We start from the raw sequence: 13903 nt of genomic DNA, 5'->3' as shown, positions 1-13903 counted from the left end.
ACAGTACTTAATTTTCCCTTCACAGGAGTGAATTGAAGCCAGTAATTTATAGGTTGGGTTTAGATGTAACATAAAAACCATGATAACAACACACCATGACATATTTCAGGCTGACAAACCACAAGCTGAAATTATGGTCTGAAGTTGGCTTATTAACACCAACATTGCACACAAGGGGCACATGCCCCCAAAGTTTGGCTAAATGCTCCAAACTTCTTATCTTCCTTCCCCTGCCATGACCTTGTTTGGACAGCAGGAGGCAGAAGTGGCGGGGGTAGGGGCCAGGGCTGCTTTAGACTGGAATTAAACAATTCCAGTCTAAAAAACCCAGCTCCCTCATGAAAAACCCAGCTCCCTTGATTATGACAGCAATGAATGCACCACTGAGAGACCTTAAAGGCCAAGTTGAAGACAGATCATCCTGGAGAGAATCTATCGATGTGGTCGCTAAGAGTCGACATCGACTTGACAGCACTTAATCAATCAATCCAAAACAATTCAGCCCTGCAGGCACTCCCCATCACTGTCTCCTCTGTTCGCCCCTCTCTGCAAGCTTGTAATGAGGAATTAGTCAAGTGCTTTCTCCCCATTTCCTTCCCTTTCCATTTGCACACAGAGGGCAGGATAAAAAGTTGTGCTGGGGTCTGGCTCTTTCAGCAAATGGGGATTCCGGCCTTGTGCCCAGCAGCAACACAATGGCCAGCCTTAATGGGGGAGGTGGTAATGACAGCCCAGAAGAAGGTGGGGGGTAACTGTTTTATACAATTGTGCAGTGGCGTAGCTGCCACACACAAAAAGTTTGAATGGTGAGTTATTAGTCCACAGTAAATCCTCACCCCCCAAATTACAGAGAGTGGCAAGGCCACTTTAAGAAACAATTGCAAAGGGGAGAGAAATTTGAAAATAAAGCAAGCACTTTCAGCCAAAGACCCAATCCTACGAGGACCCTGGCAATGCTCCTAGCCAAAGCACACCAGGTTTAACAAGGACCAATGGCTTCAAAAATTGGAAGAGTATTGTGCCAGGCCCTGTGGGCTTGAGACCTGGATCTTTTAAATACTTGGCAATGCCCCTGCTGCTGAAACAGAGAGTTTGTCTCATATGAACCAAGAATTCTGATTTGTACTGCTCATAATCCTGGCTTGTTGTACTACTTTGCTCTCACAGCACACCCATATAAAGAGACATCAGCCTAGACTAGCAGTAAAAGAAAGACACTCTAGGCGGAAAGCATCTCTTCTTGGTACATAACATGCCTTCCTCTCTATGTCTGCCCAGCAACAGCTTTGCTCACACACCTCCCCCTCACTTTTAAATACACAGGCAAGCAGCTTTGTCACTTAGCCACAGCACCAAATAAACACATGCAAAAAGATCAAACACATTCCTTCTTGAGTTTTATTTTTTGAAACCAAACACCACCAAAAAAAGAGCTAAAAGTGAATAAATCATGAATTCTAAACAAAGTTGTTTAATCCACAGCAGAGCACTTTAAATGGTCATGACAGTAGCAACTGGACAGCAGCTTCACAACCCTGCACATATTTTCTACACTTTTGGCTTAATACCCCCATAATCTGGCAGGTCACTCCTAGGTCAACCAAGAGTGAGGCATCCAGCAGTCATGCAGGAAGCCCTCTCCTCCCCATGTTACACTCTTCTGGCTGGTCATCTCCACCATACCCTTTATGCCTGAAGCAAGCAAGACAAGCAAGTTTTGATGTCTATGGTATGGGCATCTCTTTAAATCCTCCCCCCACCTCCCCACCCCCACACACCTGAGACTTAACCACCCACGCACATTTAACTAAAATGCTCACCAACACTCTTAGTCATCCAAGTCCCCACCAATGAAAAAGCCTTTGTATGCAATACAGTTTTATAACAAAACAGGACTGTTTTTTTCTGTTCCTTTACAGGCTAGGTTTTTTGTCAGACCCTCAATCTTCAAAAAGATGTAACTGGAAGGAGATGACCCGGCTGGCTCTGAGGCACAAGATCTGCCGGGGTAAGGAAGCGGGATAGCTGTTGTTTCACAAAGGAGAGGGGGAAGTGCCGACTGATGTCCACTCACTAATGTTGAGCGAGTAGCACAGTTGAGAAACAGTCCCCACCTCTGCAAAAGTCCAATTAGATAAGATAAGTACCTTGTGGCAGAGAAAGCTAAAGCATGCAAGACGACTTGGGAGCTCTTGTGCAAACTGGACCAAAATGAAAACCCAGGGAAGAGTTGATGATAAAGTGAAAGTTTTTTTTAAAAAGAGATGATAAAAAGAGTTGATGATGATGTACACCACTGAGAGATACACATATCAGGCAGTGTATGAAGGGAAGGGAAGGAAAGGGAAGGTCCTTGTTTGGATAGTCAAAGAATCGCAAGCTTGCTTTAGGGACTCCGAGGCAGCATTCATAAGATGAATGGGACATACAGCATAGCCTGAGTACTCTGCCAATTTGTTGGCAAAGTGGGCTCCTGTATTCCCACAAGAGCAACAAATGATGCCAGTTACCCCTGCTAACTGAACAAGAGGCACCTTTTAAATTGGTAGTTCTCTTATATTTAGCAGGGGAAGAGCAACTGGCCCTATGCTACCCCAGCACAGCATCCCTCCAGGGGCTGTGGCTGGTGTATACCTAATGTTTATTTTTTTAGACCATGAGCCCTTTAGGGGACAGGGAACCATCTTATTTATTTTTCTATGCAAACCACTGAGAAGTTTTATTGAAAAGTGGTATATAAAAATGCATCGTCGTATATAAGAATTCATAGTAGTAGTGCCCTTTCTTGCTGTTACTGCCCCACCACAAATTTGGAATGCACCTCTGGAGGGAATTCCAGATGGTAAAAATACAAGAGAGTCTGTTGGCCCATCTATATCCAGCCACACTTTGTGCCAAAAGGGGGAACCCCACCATTAGCGTTGCACCAGAAGATGTACAGGAGCAAAGTGCATTGCCCTGTATCTACACATCCAAATTCAATCACAATCTTGATGGGTGCCAATAGGGGTGTGCACGGACCGGTTCGGAGGCCATTCTACTGGCCTCCGAACCGGTCTGGAGAAGGGGTGGTTTTGGTTCGGGAGGGTTAGGGTGGGGGGTTCCATTAAGGGCGGGGGGGGCTTTACTTACCCCTGCCGCCCTTTCCCGCGTTGGCGCCGTAAATATTGCAAAAAATCCGGGTGGCAGGATCCCTCGCCGCCCGCTTCTATTATGTATTATGGCTCTGCTCCTCCTTATTTTAAAAATCGGGGGGGCGGCAGGGTGCTTCCCTGCCGCCGCCTCGAAGCCCCCTGCTGCCGCTGAAGCCCCCTTAAATCTCGCCCGGACCGGAGAAACCGCGCTCGGGCGGGCGGCAGTGAGACGTCCGCCCGCCCGCCCCCTTCCTTGCCGAGTGCGAAGTGCAGGGAGCCTTCTGCGCACGCGCGAAGAAGGCTTCCTAGTTCCTTCTTCGCGCGTGCGCAGAAGGCTCCCTGCACTTCGCACTCGGCAAGGAAGGGAGCGGGAGGGCGGACGGACGTCTCGCTGCCGCCCGCCCGAGCGCGGTTTCTCCGGTCCGGACGAGATTTAAGGGGGCTTCAGCGGCAGCAGGGGGCTTCGAGGCGGCGGCAGGGAAGCACCCTGCCGCCCCCCGATTTTTAAAATAAGGAGGAGCAGAGCCATAATACATAATAGAAGCGGGCGGCGAGGGATCCTGCCGCCCGGATTTTTTGCAATATTTACGGCGCCAACGCAGGAAAGGGCGGCAGGGGTAAGTAAAGCCCCCCCCCGCCCTTAATGGAACCCCCCACCCCAGCTCCGAACCGCAGCTCCGCGGTCCGGTGCACACCACTAGGTGCCAAGCAGCTGGCCAAAAGGCAGAGGACACTAGAGCAGGCAACACAGCTTTATCTATGGGGTAACTGATTATGGGCCTTCACTGAGGCGACAGGCATTGCCAAAACAAAACAAAAACAAAACATGGCTTTATGATGGAACCTGCAGAATACAATGTCCAGCAATTGTGGAAAAACTTCAGAACATTGAGAGAGACTTTAAAATACTTTGCACAAAAGATGGCTCCCTACAACAGCAACACAACCAGGATGTGTCATGGTGTGTCTATTCCAGGCCTGCTCAACTTAGGCCCCCCAGCTGTTTTTGGACTACAACTCCCATAATCCCCCAGCCACAGTGGGCAATAGCCAGGGATTATGGGAGTTATAGGTCAACATCTGCAGGAGGGCTGAATTTGAGCAGGCCTGGTCTATTCTATTCACCATGCTGTGGTGGTGGGGAACAGAAGGAGATGTGGCAGCAGGCTATTACAGGTGAAGGGAGATCAGAGAGCCTAACTTTGCTTCTTTGTAATGCCAAAATAAAACAGAAATCATCCACGACTTGGATGATGGGGCCAACCTGGTATGTATCACACAGACCTTGATGGCGGAGGCTAGTGGTCCAGTCTGGTCCCAGCTTCTCCTACCAGGGTATTATGTTGTGCAGCAAGTGAGAGGACGTGGGTGGAAAGGTGGAGTGGCTGTGGTTCATAAGAATAATATCTCCTGTACCAAGAACCCTGTCAGGGAATTAGCCTATATCAAATGTGTGTACCTAAGTCTGGGGACAAGGGACAGATTGGGACTTCTGTTAGTGTACCATCCACCCTGCTGCCCAACAGAATTCCTAACTGAGCTGACTGACTTGGTTGCAGAGTTGGCACTGAAACTGCCCAGGTTGATGGTGGTTGAGGATTTCAATGTTCACTTTGGGACCACTCTCACAGGAGCAGCTCAGGAGTTCATAGTAGCCATGACAATTATGGGCCTGTCCCAAGTGATCTCAGGACTGATGCACATTGCTGGTCACATGCTCAATTTAGTCTTCTGCTCTGGTCAGGATGGTGTTCTGTGAGTGGGGACACCTGTAATTTCTCCAGTGTCATGGACGGACCACCACCTGGTTAAGGTTGGACTGATAACCACAACCCACCTCTACAGGGGTGAAGGACCTATTAGGATGGTCTGCAAGAGAAGGTTATTGGATCCAATAGGATTCCATAGGTGGGGAAAGATTTGACCCGAATCTGACGTATTATAGCACAGAGCGCATATAAAGATCTATGCTCAGGCAACGCATGCATTTTCTTTTTGTGTGCATTACATCTGCAAGCTCACATCCAGCAGAGTTGTCCAGGGTTGGGAGGGGACTAGTACGTGTCCCACCTCCCTTGAATCAGAATTTAGAGCCATTGTGACACCTTTAATGAGTTTTTTGCAGATAAAATCTCTTGGGTTTGAGCCAACTGGATTCCACAGTTATTGCAGAGTCTATTATGGAGGTGTCCAGCAACTCCTCATGTATGGTTAGGTTGGATCAGTTTCAGTCTGTGACTCTCAAGGATGTGGACAAGCTGCTTGGAGAAGTTTGCCTTACCACTTGTTCTCTTGACCCTTGCCCTACATGGCTTATACAATCTAGCAGGGAAGTTATTGTTATATTTGTATTATTGGAGAGAATCTTGTTAGTATCATCAATGCCTCTCTGAGGGACGGCAGGATACCCCCTTGTCTCAAGGAGGCAACTGTTAGGTCACTTTTGAAGAAACCTGCATTGGATCCCTCAGAGCTAGGCATTTATAGGCCTGTCTCCAATCTCCCATGGTTGGGCAAGATGATTGAGAGGGTGGTGGCATCTCAGCTTCAGTCAGTCTTGGAAGTAGCAGATTATCTGGACCCATTTCAAACCGGCTTTTGGGCAGGCTACAGGGTGGAGACTGCCTTGGTCGGCATGCTGGATGATCTCCAATTAGGACTCGACATGGAGAATGTGACCCTGTTGATTCTCTTGGATTTCTTCGAGACTTTTGATACCATCAACCACTGTATCCTTCTGAAGCTCCTGAGCAGGAGGCACTGCATTCTAGTGGTCCTGATCCTATCTCTCTAGCAAATTCCAGATAGTGTCACTTGGAGATTGTTGCTCTTCAAAGCAAGAGCTATTTTGTATGGAGTCCCACAGGGCTCCATTCTATCTCCAATGCTCTTTAACATCTACATGAAACTGCTGGGAGAGATCATCGGGAGATTTGGTGCAGGGTGTTAATATTTTTTAAAACCCCAGAACTATTTCTCCATATCAATTTTGTAAAGAGATAGCTTAACCTCTCTAAATGCTTGCTTGGAATCGATAATGGGCTGGATGAGGGAGAACAAACTGAAGTTTAATCCGAACAAGACAGCACTACTTGTTCTGGGAGGCCGGATCTGTCTGCTCTGGATGGGGTTACACTCTCCCTGAAAGATCAGGTAAGTAGCTTGAGAGTACTTCTGGACCTAAACTTCTCCTTGAAATCTCAGTTTGAGGCAATGACCAGGAGTGCTTTTTATCAGCTTCGGCCGATATGCCAGTTACATCCATTTCTAGAGACAATCAATCTTATAAATGGTGCATATGCTGGTAAAATCCAGACGACTACTGCAATACACTCTACGTTGGGCTGCCTTTGTACGTAGCCCGGAAACTGCAATTGGTACAGAAAGCGGCGGCCAGGTTGGTCTCTATAGAGAGCACATTATTATCCCTATTAAAAGTACTGCACTAGCTGCCAATTAGTTTCCAGGCAAAATAGAAAGTGCTAGTTATTACCTATACTGTAAATGAACATAAGAACAGCCCTGCTGGATCAGGCCCAAGGCCCATCTAGTCCAGCAACCTGTTTCGCACAGTGGCCCACCAGATGCCACTGGAAGCCACAGGCAGGAATTGAGGGTGTGCCCTCTCTCCTGCCATTACTCCCCTGCAACTGGTACTCAGAGGCATCCTGCCTTTGAGGCTGGAGGTGGCCCACAGCCCTCGAACTGGATTCAAATGCCTTGAATGGCTTGGCCCCAGGGTATTTAAGAGAGCGCCTTCTTCTTCATGAACCCTGCCGCCTATTAAGTTCATTGTGGGATGTCCGGTTGCGGTTGCCACTGGCTTGTTTGGTGGCGACCCAAAACCGGGCCTTCTCTACGGTTGCCCCAAGGCTCTGAAACACACTCCCAAATCAAATCAGAATCTCCACATCTCTGGTTGTTTTTAAACGACTTTTGAAAACACACCTGTTTCATCAGCTTTTTAGTTTATGATGTTTTAAAGTTTTATTTATGTTAATTTTAATCTGTTTATATGATTTTTAGGTTTGGGTTGTTTGATTTTATATAGGGTGATATCGAATGTGACAAACAAACAAAAATATTCAGGAAATCTTGCCATCACTCTCTGCAAACTAGCCTTCAGTGTTAATGACTGCAATTTAAGAAATTTGTTTACTGTGGGCATGTCTATCTACCCTGCACAAAATATTCAGAGGCAATTCTTGTTCTGAAAAGCTGTTTATTGAGGATATGACAAAGGTGGGTAATATGGAAGAAGTGACGAGGGGGTTCAGAGAGAGCATTTCTGTCAGAATTATGTATGTATGTATGTATTTAATTTAATTTAATTTAATTTAATTTAATTTAATTTAATTTAATTTATTTAGAATCAACACAGATCAAAATTTTTGTGCCAGTTTTGAGGGGTGATGAATTTTACATTGAATGCTTTAATTGTTGTTTGTGTTTTAAAATTGTAAATCACCAAGAGATTTGCATATGGGGCAGTATAAAAATGAGCTAAACAAAAAAACAAAAACAAACAATTACAGCATGATCCTGCATGCTGTGGCAGATTCCACCAGCTGTTTCAGAGAGATCTACTCAAGCACTCTGGAGAAATCTACACACCCATGATGCAGCAATCTTTTAGATTCTAGAACATTTTTTATTGGCTTCTTGGTGAAGCCAGAAATCCTGAGAATCCAGGAATAGATGTGGCTCATTACTCACTACTGTGATTCTCAAAACACCATGGAATGGAACTTCAGCTACTAACACAACAGGAGCAGAACAACAGTAAAAAGAGATTTTGCAAGGCTCAAATTCAGGCAACAGTCATCGTATACCTTACAGCAGCTGAAGAAGATATAGTTGTTTATGTCTGTATTAAACCCAACACAAAAACAGGTGGAAAAGGACAAGTTCACGTGCGATGGGGATAACTTTTAAAAATTCTCTTCTTAGGAATAACTAATATAGCACTGCTTTTCTGTGATGTGCTTGATGGGTATAGAGGGGCAGAAGGGATCACAGTATAGTGTTCAATGATGGCAGAGGATTGTTTTCACAGACCAATGCATTCATGGGGATGCGTTCATGCACACTGTTGCAGGGGAAGGCTAATCTTGTCTCCTCCCCTGTATCTCCAATCTTTGGTAGGGCAGAAAACTGTAAAGTTGGCTTTTAGGTGAGATTAGAGGTCTGCAACTGTGGTGGTAAAACCTTCGTCTGAACTCTACCAAACAAGCTGCATGTGTGAGCTCACATGATTTGAATGGTCCTTAAACACCTCAGTATAAAACACAGTATATGGGGGGAGGGATGCCCTGAATGCAGATAATCAGATTTCAGGAAGAAGGTTCTTTTAGCTGCTTCTTCTCCCAAACTCACTTTCTATGTGGAAAAAGATTTCCTCATCTGAGCCTACACCTTCAGTTTGAAGTAGCATAGGTTTAGCACTTTGGTCGGAACTAGGCCTCATTGTAGAGTAATTGGGAAGCCGTTCCCAGGTTTGGGAAAGGCATGGAGTAAAAGCGGGGAGTAGAAGGACCAAGTTAATTAGTGCGCTTGTGTGGAGCAGACAGAGCAAGAAGGTGATAATATAGGATGACAAAATAAGACCAAGCAAGGATGTGTATAATCCATATTCAAAATACTGCACCACAGCAACACAACATGAATGACATATTGGAATTTTTATGCTCCATTTGAATAATTGAGTTTGCTTTCAAAAGACATGTTTTAAAACAATTTGGAATTTTTGACAAGGACTAGGAGAATGAAAAGAGAAAGTGGTAGAGAGAGTAATACAAATACTATTTCCTAAAAAGAATGACCTGCAGACAAAATGGTACTCTTATAGCTGCTGCGCGTGTGTTGAGACCTGAAGAACACCATTTTGGATTCCAAAATGGAGCTCGGAATGGGGCAGAATGCTCCATCTCAGAATTATATAATAGAGGAATCTTATATATTCTGTGTATTTCTGTTCTATTTTTGAATGCATTATATAAATAATAGAAGTCATGGAGGAGGTGGGGGAAATGATATACGAGACCAACTGGGAGAAAGCGCCAGGGTGAGAAGGAGAATGGAAAGATGATTTATCTACAGTAACAAAGAAGAAAGAGCTGATGTGGAGAGATGGGGAGAAAAATAGGTTTTCTGTTTATTTTCAGACAATGGCCACACATCTAATATCAACTATCAGGAGTCAACAGCTAAGTATATAGTACTAGACACACAGAAGTAGTCCAGTGGTGGGAAAAGAATAAATTACGAGTTCTCCACATAAAGGAAGTTTTGGGATTTGGCCTGTTCACAGCTCAAGACCCTTCCCACAATCACCCCCACTTTAACTATTCATATGCCCAGCTATCATGGAACCTCCAGGGTTCCTGCCCCAATCTGGACTCAACACCAATAGCCCATCCACCGCAGAGTCTATTATTGGTAGCAGGATTTGATTTTGTAAAATAATTTGTTTGCAATTGCAGGAATCCAAATACTGAACAAAATGCTGCATATACCAAATCACACAACATTAGAATTCCTATATGCAGTCTTTAAAAGACATAGAGAAAAGAGAAGGATATTTATTTTCTTGAGAATGAGGCAGCATTTATTAATTTCATCTTTGTTTGCATTTTCCAAGTTAACGTAACATTCCCGTTTCCACTCTCCATTTGACACTCACTCCTCCTCTTCCTCCCACACCAACTCCCAGCGTCTGTTTCAACATTCTCATAGCTTTTCCCTCCCTCTTCTGTAAATAAGAACTAATGAGAAGAATACCTGACATGGAGAAACTAAAAGGTTAGTCAGTCAGCTAGTTTATTTGTAGGTGTTGCAGAAGGATTTGGAACTTAAATGGAGCAAGGGGAGACTGGGATTACATGTACTTGTTCAAAGGAGTCAATGTTCAAAAATGACCAAGCTGCAGGGATACAATAAGTATATGAGATTTTCATTTTCTCAGACAAATATTTGCAGCTGCAGAATAAATGTCCCAAATATAGCACAAAAAGAAAAAGCAACATGTGCAATACTGCATAATTAAGCCTATTTTGCAGAATGAAGCACAGTAGTCTAGTGCAATAACAAGCCACATTCCAATCCAATGAGGAACTGGTGAACTAGAGCAAGACACACAGTGCTACAACCTGCCACAGTCAAGTACTCTGAACAACAGCAAAAGAAAAAAAAAAGAAAAAGGGAAAGAAGTAGGGCTTCCTACACATTTCCAGACTGGAAGAAATCCACAGTTAAGCCTGATGGCTGAGCTTTTAAATAGGCATAGTGCTCAGTAGTGCTCTGATTCAAACTATCATATAAAACAATTATTTGAGAAAGTATCACCATGTTCAAGTTCATAACTGCTTTTGTGGTTCAATGTGCAATGTCACTATTTGGCAAGGCAGCATGAAAATAATAGGAAAGGTTGCACCAATTCCTGCTAATCTGTTACTGTAGCAGAGGTTATAGAATAAACTTTGCAATGATGAAGTATCATATTTTCATTTTTTTAATAACAGAGATCAAACATTTCTCATACTTTAAAGGTTTTTTTTAAAAAGAGGTTACTAGTCCTCATAGCTGCAGAGGCTCATTTGCAAAATGCTTGTAGTACCTGTAAAAAAGGACCCCTGCCTTTTATATCTTTTATCAAAGGATATAAAGACATTTATATCCTATCTTTCCACACTGATCAAGGTAACTCACAACAATACACAACAATAAAACATACTATAAAAATATAAGTGAGAGACAAGATAAAAGTTACTGGGCTGGTTCAGAAATAACAGGAACCCCCATTAAAGCTGGGCCCGTGCAACATCTCTCAGTCCCTGGAGCACACAATTCCCTCTTCCATCTACTTCCACTGTAAATTAAGCAAATAGAGATCGGTCATGATGTCCGAACTCAGCTTATTCTAACCTACCTACTTCAAATAAGCTGAGATCTGTAACTTATTTCAAACCTTAGGTACAGATATTTGATTATTTGAAGAGAATAGTATAGATAGAATAAACCAAGAACAGGAGGGCGGGGTGTTCAAACATCATGTCCATCTCAGTTTACTGCAACCTAGAGAGGAAGGGGATGCGAGGGGGAAGTGCGTACTCCCAAGGCTCAGGGACACTGCTGCCTTAGAAACTGGCACCCAATTTTAACAGAGGTTCTGTATGTCGCCTGAACCAGCCCACTGTTAACATTCTGTTGTGTACAGAATTGACCTTGTGTGCCTTGCTTGGTCACCTGTCCCTTCTTCCTCCTGACCATGAATCATGTGCTCCCACCCATCTTTTTGATATGATGCAAAAAAGCTGGGATAAGACAGACCTTTAGCAGCAGACTGTGGACACATGTTCATTTGTGATTGCACAGTTCTCTTTTCTGTGCAGCAGCCGGACTCCTGGAACTAACAGCCAGAGACTATGGGAAATGTGTTTAATCTGCTCATTCCCTGAAGGTTTAAGTTAGCTAATATTAAAAACATTAATTTTACTCTGTTTGGCATGGTTAAAAACATTACTATGGTTGGTCATAAATCTGACATTTCACCAAGTCTTTAAAGCTGAAATTACAAGGCTGGAGCTTCAACTGGAGCTGTTTCTCTTATTGCAAAGAAAGGCTTAAAAAGCAGGACTTAAACAGACCCAGAAGGTTCAAAAACCTAAATACAAATAAAATGATTTTTTTAAAAAAAGATAGCCTTCATTTTGTTTTTAGTGTATCTATCTATTCCCTGCCATGCAAAGATCTGATGAAGAGCTGACTGGAACTGACAATAAAGGGCACAACTGGAACTCTGCAGTGTATGGAGCAATTGCTAACTCATGGAAAAGAACAGGGCAATCCTTGCACTCATGAAGTGCTGTGTGCGCGAGCAGGTACAGTGGAACTTATGGAACACCACAAGAGACAAGCTTAAGTCATCCAGCCTAAACCAGAATCTTACCTACAATCTGATGTACAGTTCAGAGTTCTTGCATGCCTCAGGCTTCCCATTTAGAGTCCATCTACACATGATGCAGAATGAGGAGGAAGAATTCTGGACTGAACCACTTCAGATGGCAAGTGGGTTATCACACTTTGCAGAAACTTCTCACACAGAAAGCTATATTGTAAATTAGTCCAATGAAGAGAAAGGTTTAGCATAACCATTGTCCTCTTGTGTTAATTTACTAGGGGCTTTTTACATGGGTGAGAACATGACAACCAACCTGCAGTTTGAAGGCAGAGTCCAAAATTCTACCACCTCAGTCTATATAGGCCAGCTCTTGTTTCAAAAGAGTGAGCAAATCCATATATGTAAAGGAAGTATGCCAACTCAGTAGCCTCTCTACTGAGATGAATGGAGAATAAATGCTGGATGGGGGAGCATCAAATGTACATTGTATTGGAGTGATCTAGATGGACTAGATTAGGATTACAGTAATCTTTGCCACTGATTCTAAAAAGGCTTAACATCCCTTTCCATTATTCCCAACACATAAATGTGCAAGACATATTTCTTTTTTTCCTCTGGACACCTAAAGTGTGAATAATCATCTTGTTAGATTCCAGCTGATACAACCACCAGGTAGTCTTACACAAAGGAACCAATTTACATGGCTCTGATTATTTAAAAACAAAAGGAGGAGGAACTGCTTATCATGGTTTTTTAAATTGTATGTGCCAGTGTAACTTTGTTCACTGAAAAGCTCATTTTAAAAAATCATTCTGAAGAAATCTACTATAAACATTAAATAATGATTCTCAAGTTAATATATTTATTAGCGACAAACTGCATCACTTTAGAACAATACTTACCACTGGTTGTTTAGTTATGTCCACTAAATCTTTAATATTGTAATACTGATGTTTTTCAAAAGCTGAAAAAAGCATGTCCAACACTTGTTGCTTTTCAGCCCGAGCCCGTTTTCCATCTTCTTTTTTCTTCTTCTCGTACTCAATCTGTTGAATTTAAAGAATGTAATTTAAACTACACTTCCAATACACTCCAGATTGAACAGGCATATTAATTTGTGACAGCAATGAGAGTATGGTTTTACCCAGAGATGGTTTTATCATGGTGTGAGCAAATTTCTTCTTTGTTAGATGCATAAAGAGAATGATTAAGGTGCCAAGTCAAACTGATACCTAGCACAGGATAAACCAATTTATCTCTTGTTTTTACTGCATTAACTTGGTTTATCCCACAGTAAACTTAAACCCTTCTGTGCGATAGCCTATAAATTCTTGAATATAATACAGCAGATTTGCTCTGCCACACAGAGGTGGTCTGTGGCCTGTTAGTGCCTGAGGCAAGTTGCAACATGTCACCCCGTCCATCTTCCCCCTTGCTGGCTTCACTTTCCAGGGTGTGCGCTCTGTCCTTGTCCCAGAACCACTCCTTATTGCTTCAGGCAGTGCACATCCAGCTTCATCTGTCCCATCTTTTGAGGCAACAGACACTATGACAGGGTTGGTTTCTCCTGCCGTCTCTCACTTCCAGCATCAAACCTGTTCCCTTTTTGTTTCCTGGACAAACCAATCGCTGGTGCTAGCACTGCTGCAGCAAGACAGAGGGGCTGCTGTGGCTGGCAAAGCTGGATGCATGTTGCCCACCCTCACGGCCACGCTGCACGAGCATCCGTGATTAGTTTGCTTTCTGCCACATTTTCTGCCTCAGCACTAAGCTTGTCTGCTTTGTCTCCAGGAGACAAAGTGGCTTGGTGCTGGAGGGGAGAGCACGGGCTAATCAAAGTGGCAAAGAGAGGGCCACCAAAGCTGGATGC

The 13903-nt window shown here is 43.6% G+C and overlaps 1 protein-coding gene across 3 annotated transcripts in view; it reads right to left on the bottom strand.

The window, feature by feature from the left end:
• GTF2F2 (general transcription factor IIF subunit 2) overlaps window positions 1–13903 on the bottom strand; it is a 115692-nt gene that overhangs the window by 16522 nt on the left and 85267 nt on the right. For all 3 annotated transcript variants that reach the window (XM_053305685.1, XM_053305684.1, XM_053305686.1), the window contains one exon: window positions 12936–13079. In XM_053305685.1, the coding sequence (XP_053161660.1) occupies window positions 12936–13079 (144 nt within the window). The remainder of the gene's footprint in view (window positions 1–12935; window positions 13080–13903) is intronic.

The sequence above is a fragment of the Hemicordylus capensis genome, chromosome 3 (genome assembly GCF_027244095.1).
Source record: "Hemicordylus capensis ecotype Gifberg chromosome 3, rHemCap1.1.pri, whole genome shotgun sequence".
NCBI lineage: Eukaryota > Metazoa > Chordata > Lepidosauria > Squamata > Cordylidae > Hemicordylus > Hemicordylus capensis.
The sequence above is the reverse complement of the archived record's forward strand: the minus strand, read 5'-3'. Positions and strand labels throughout refer to the sequence as shown.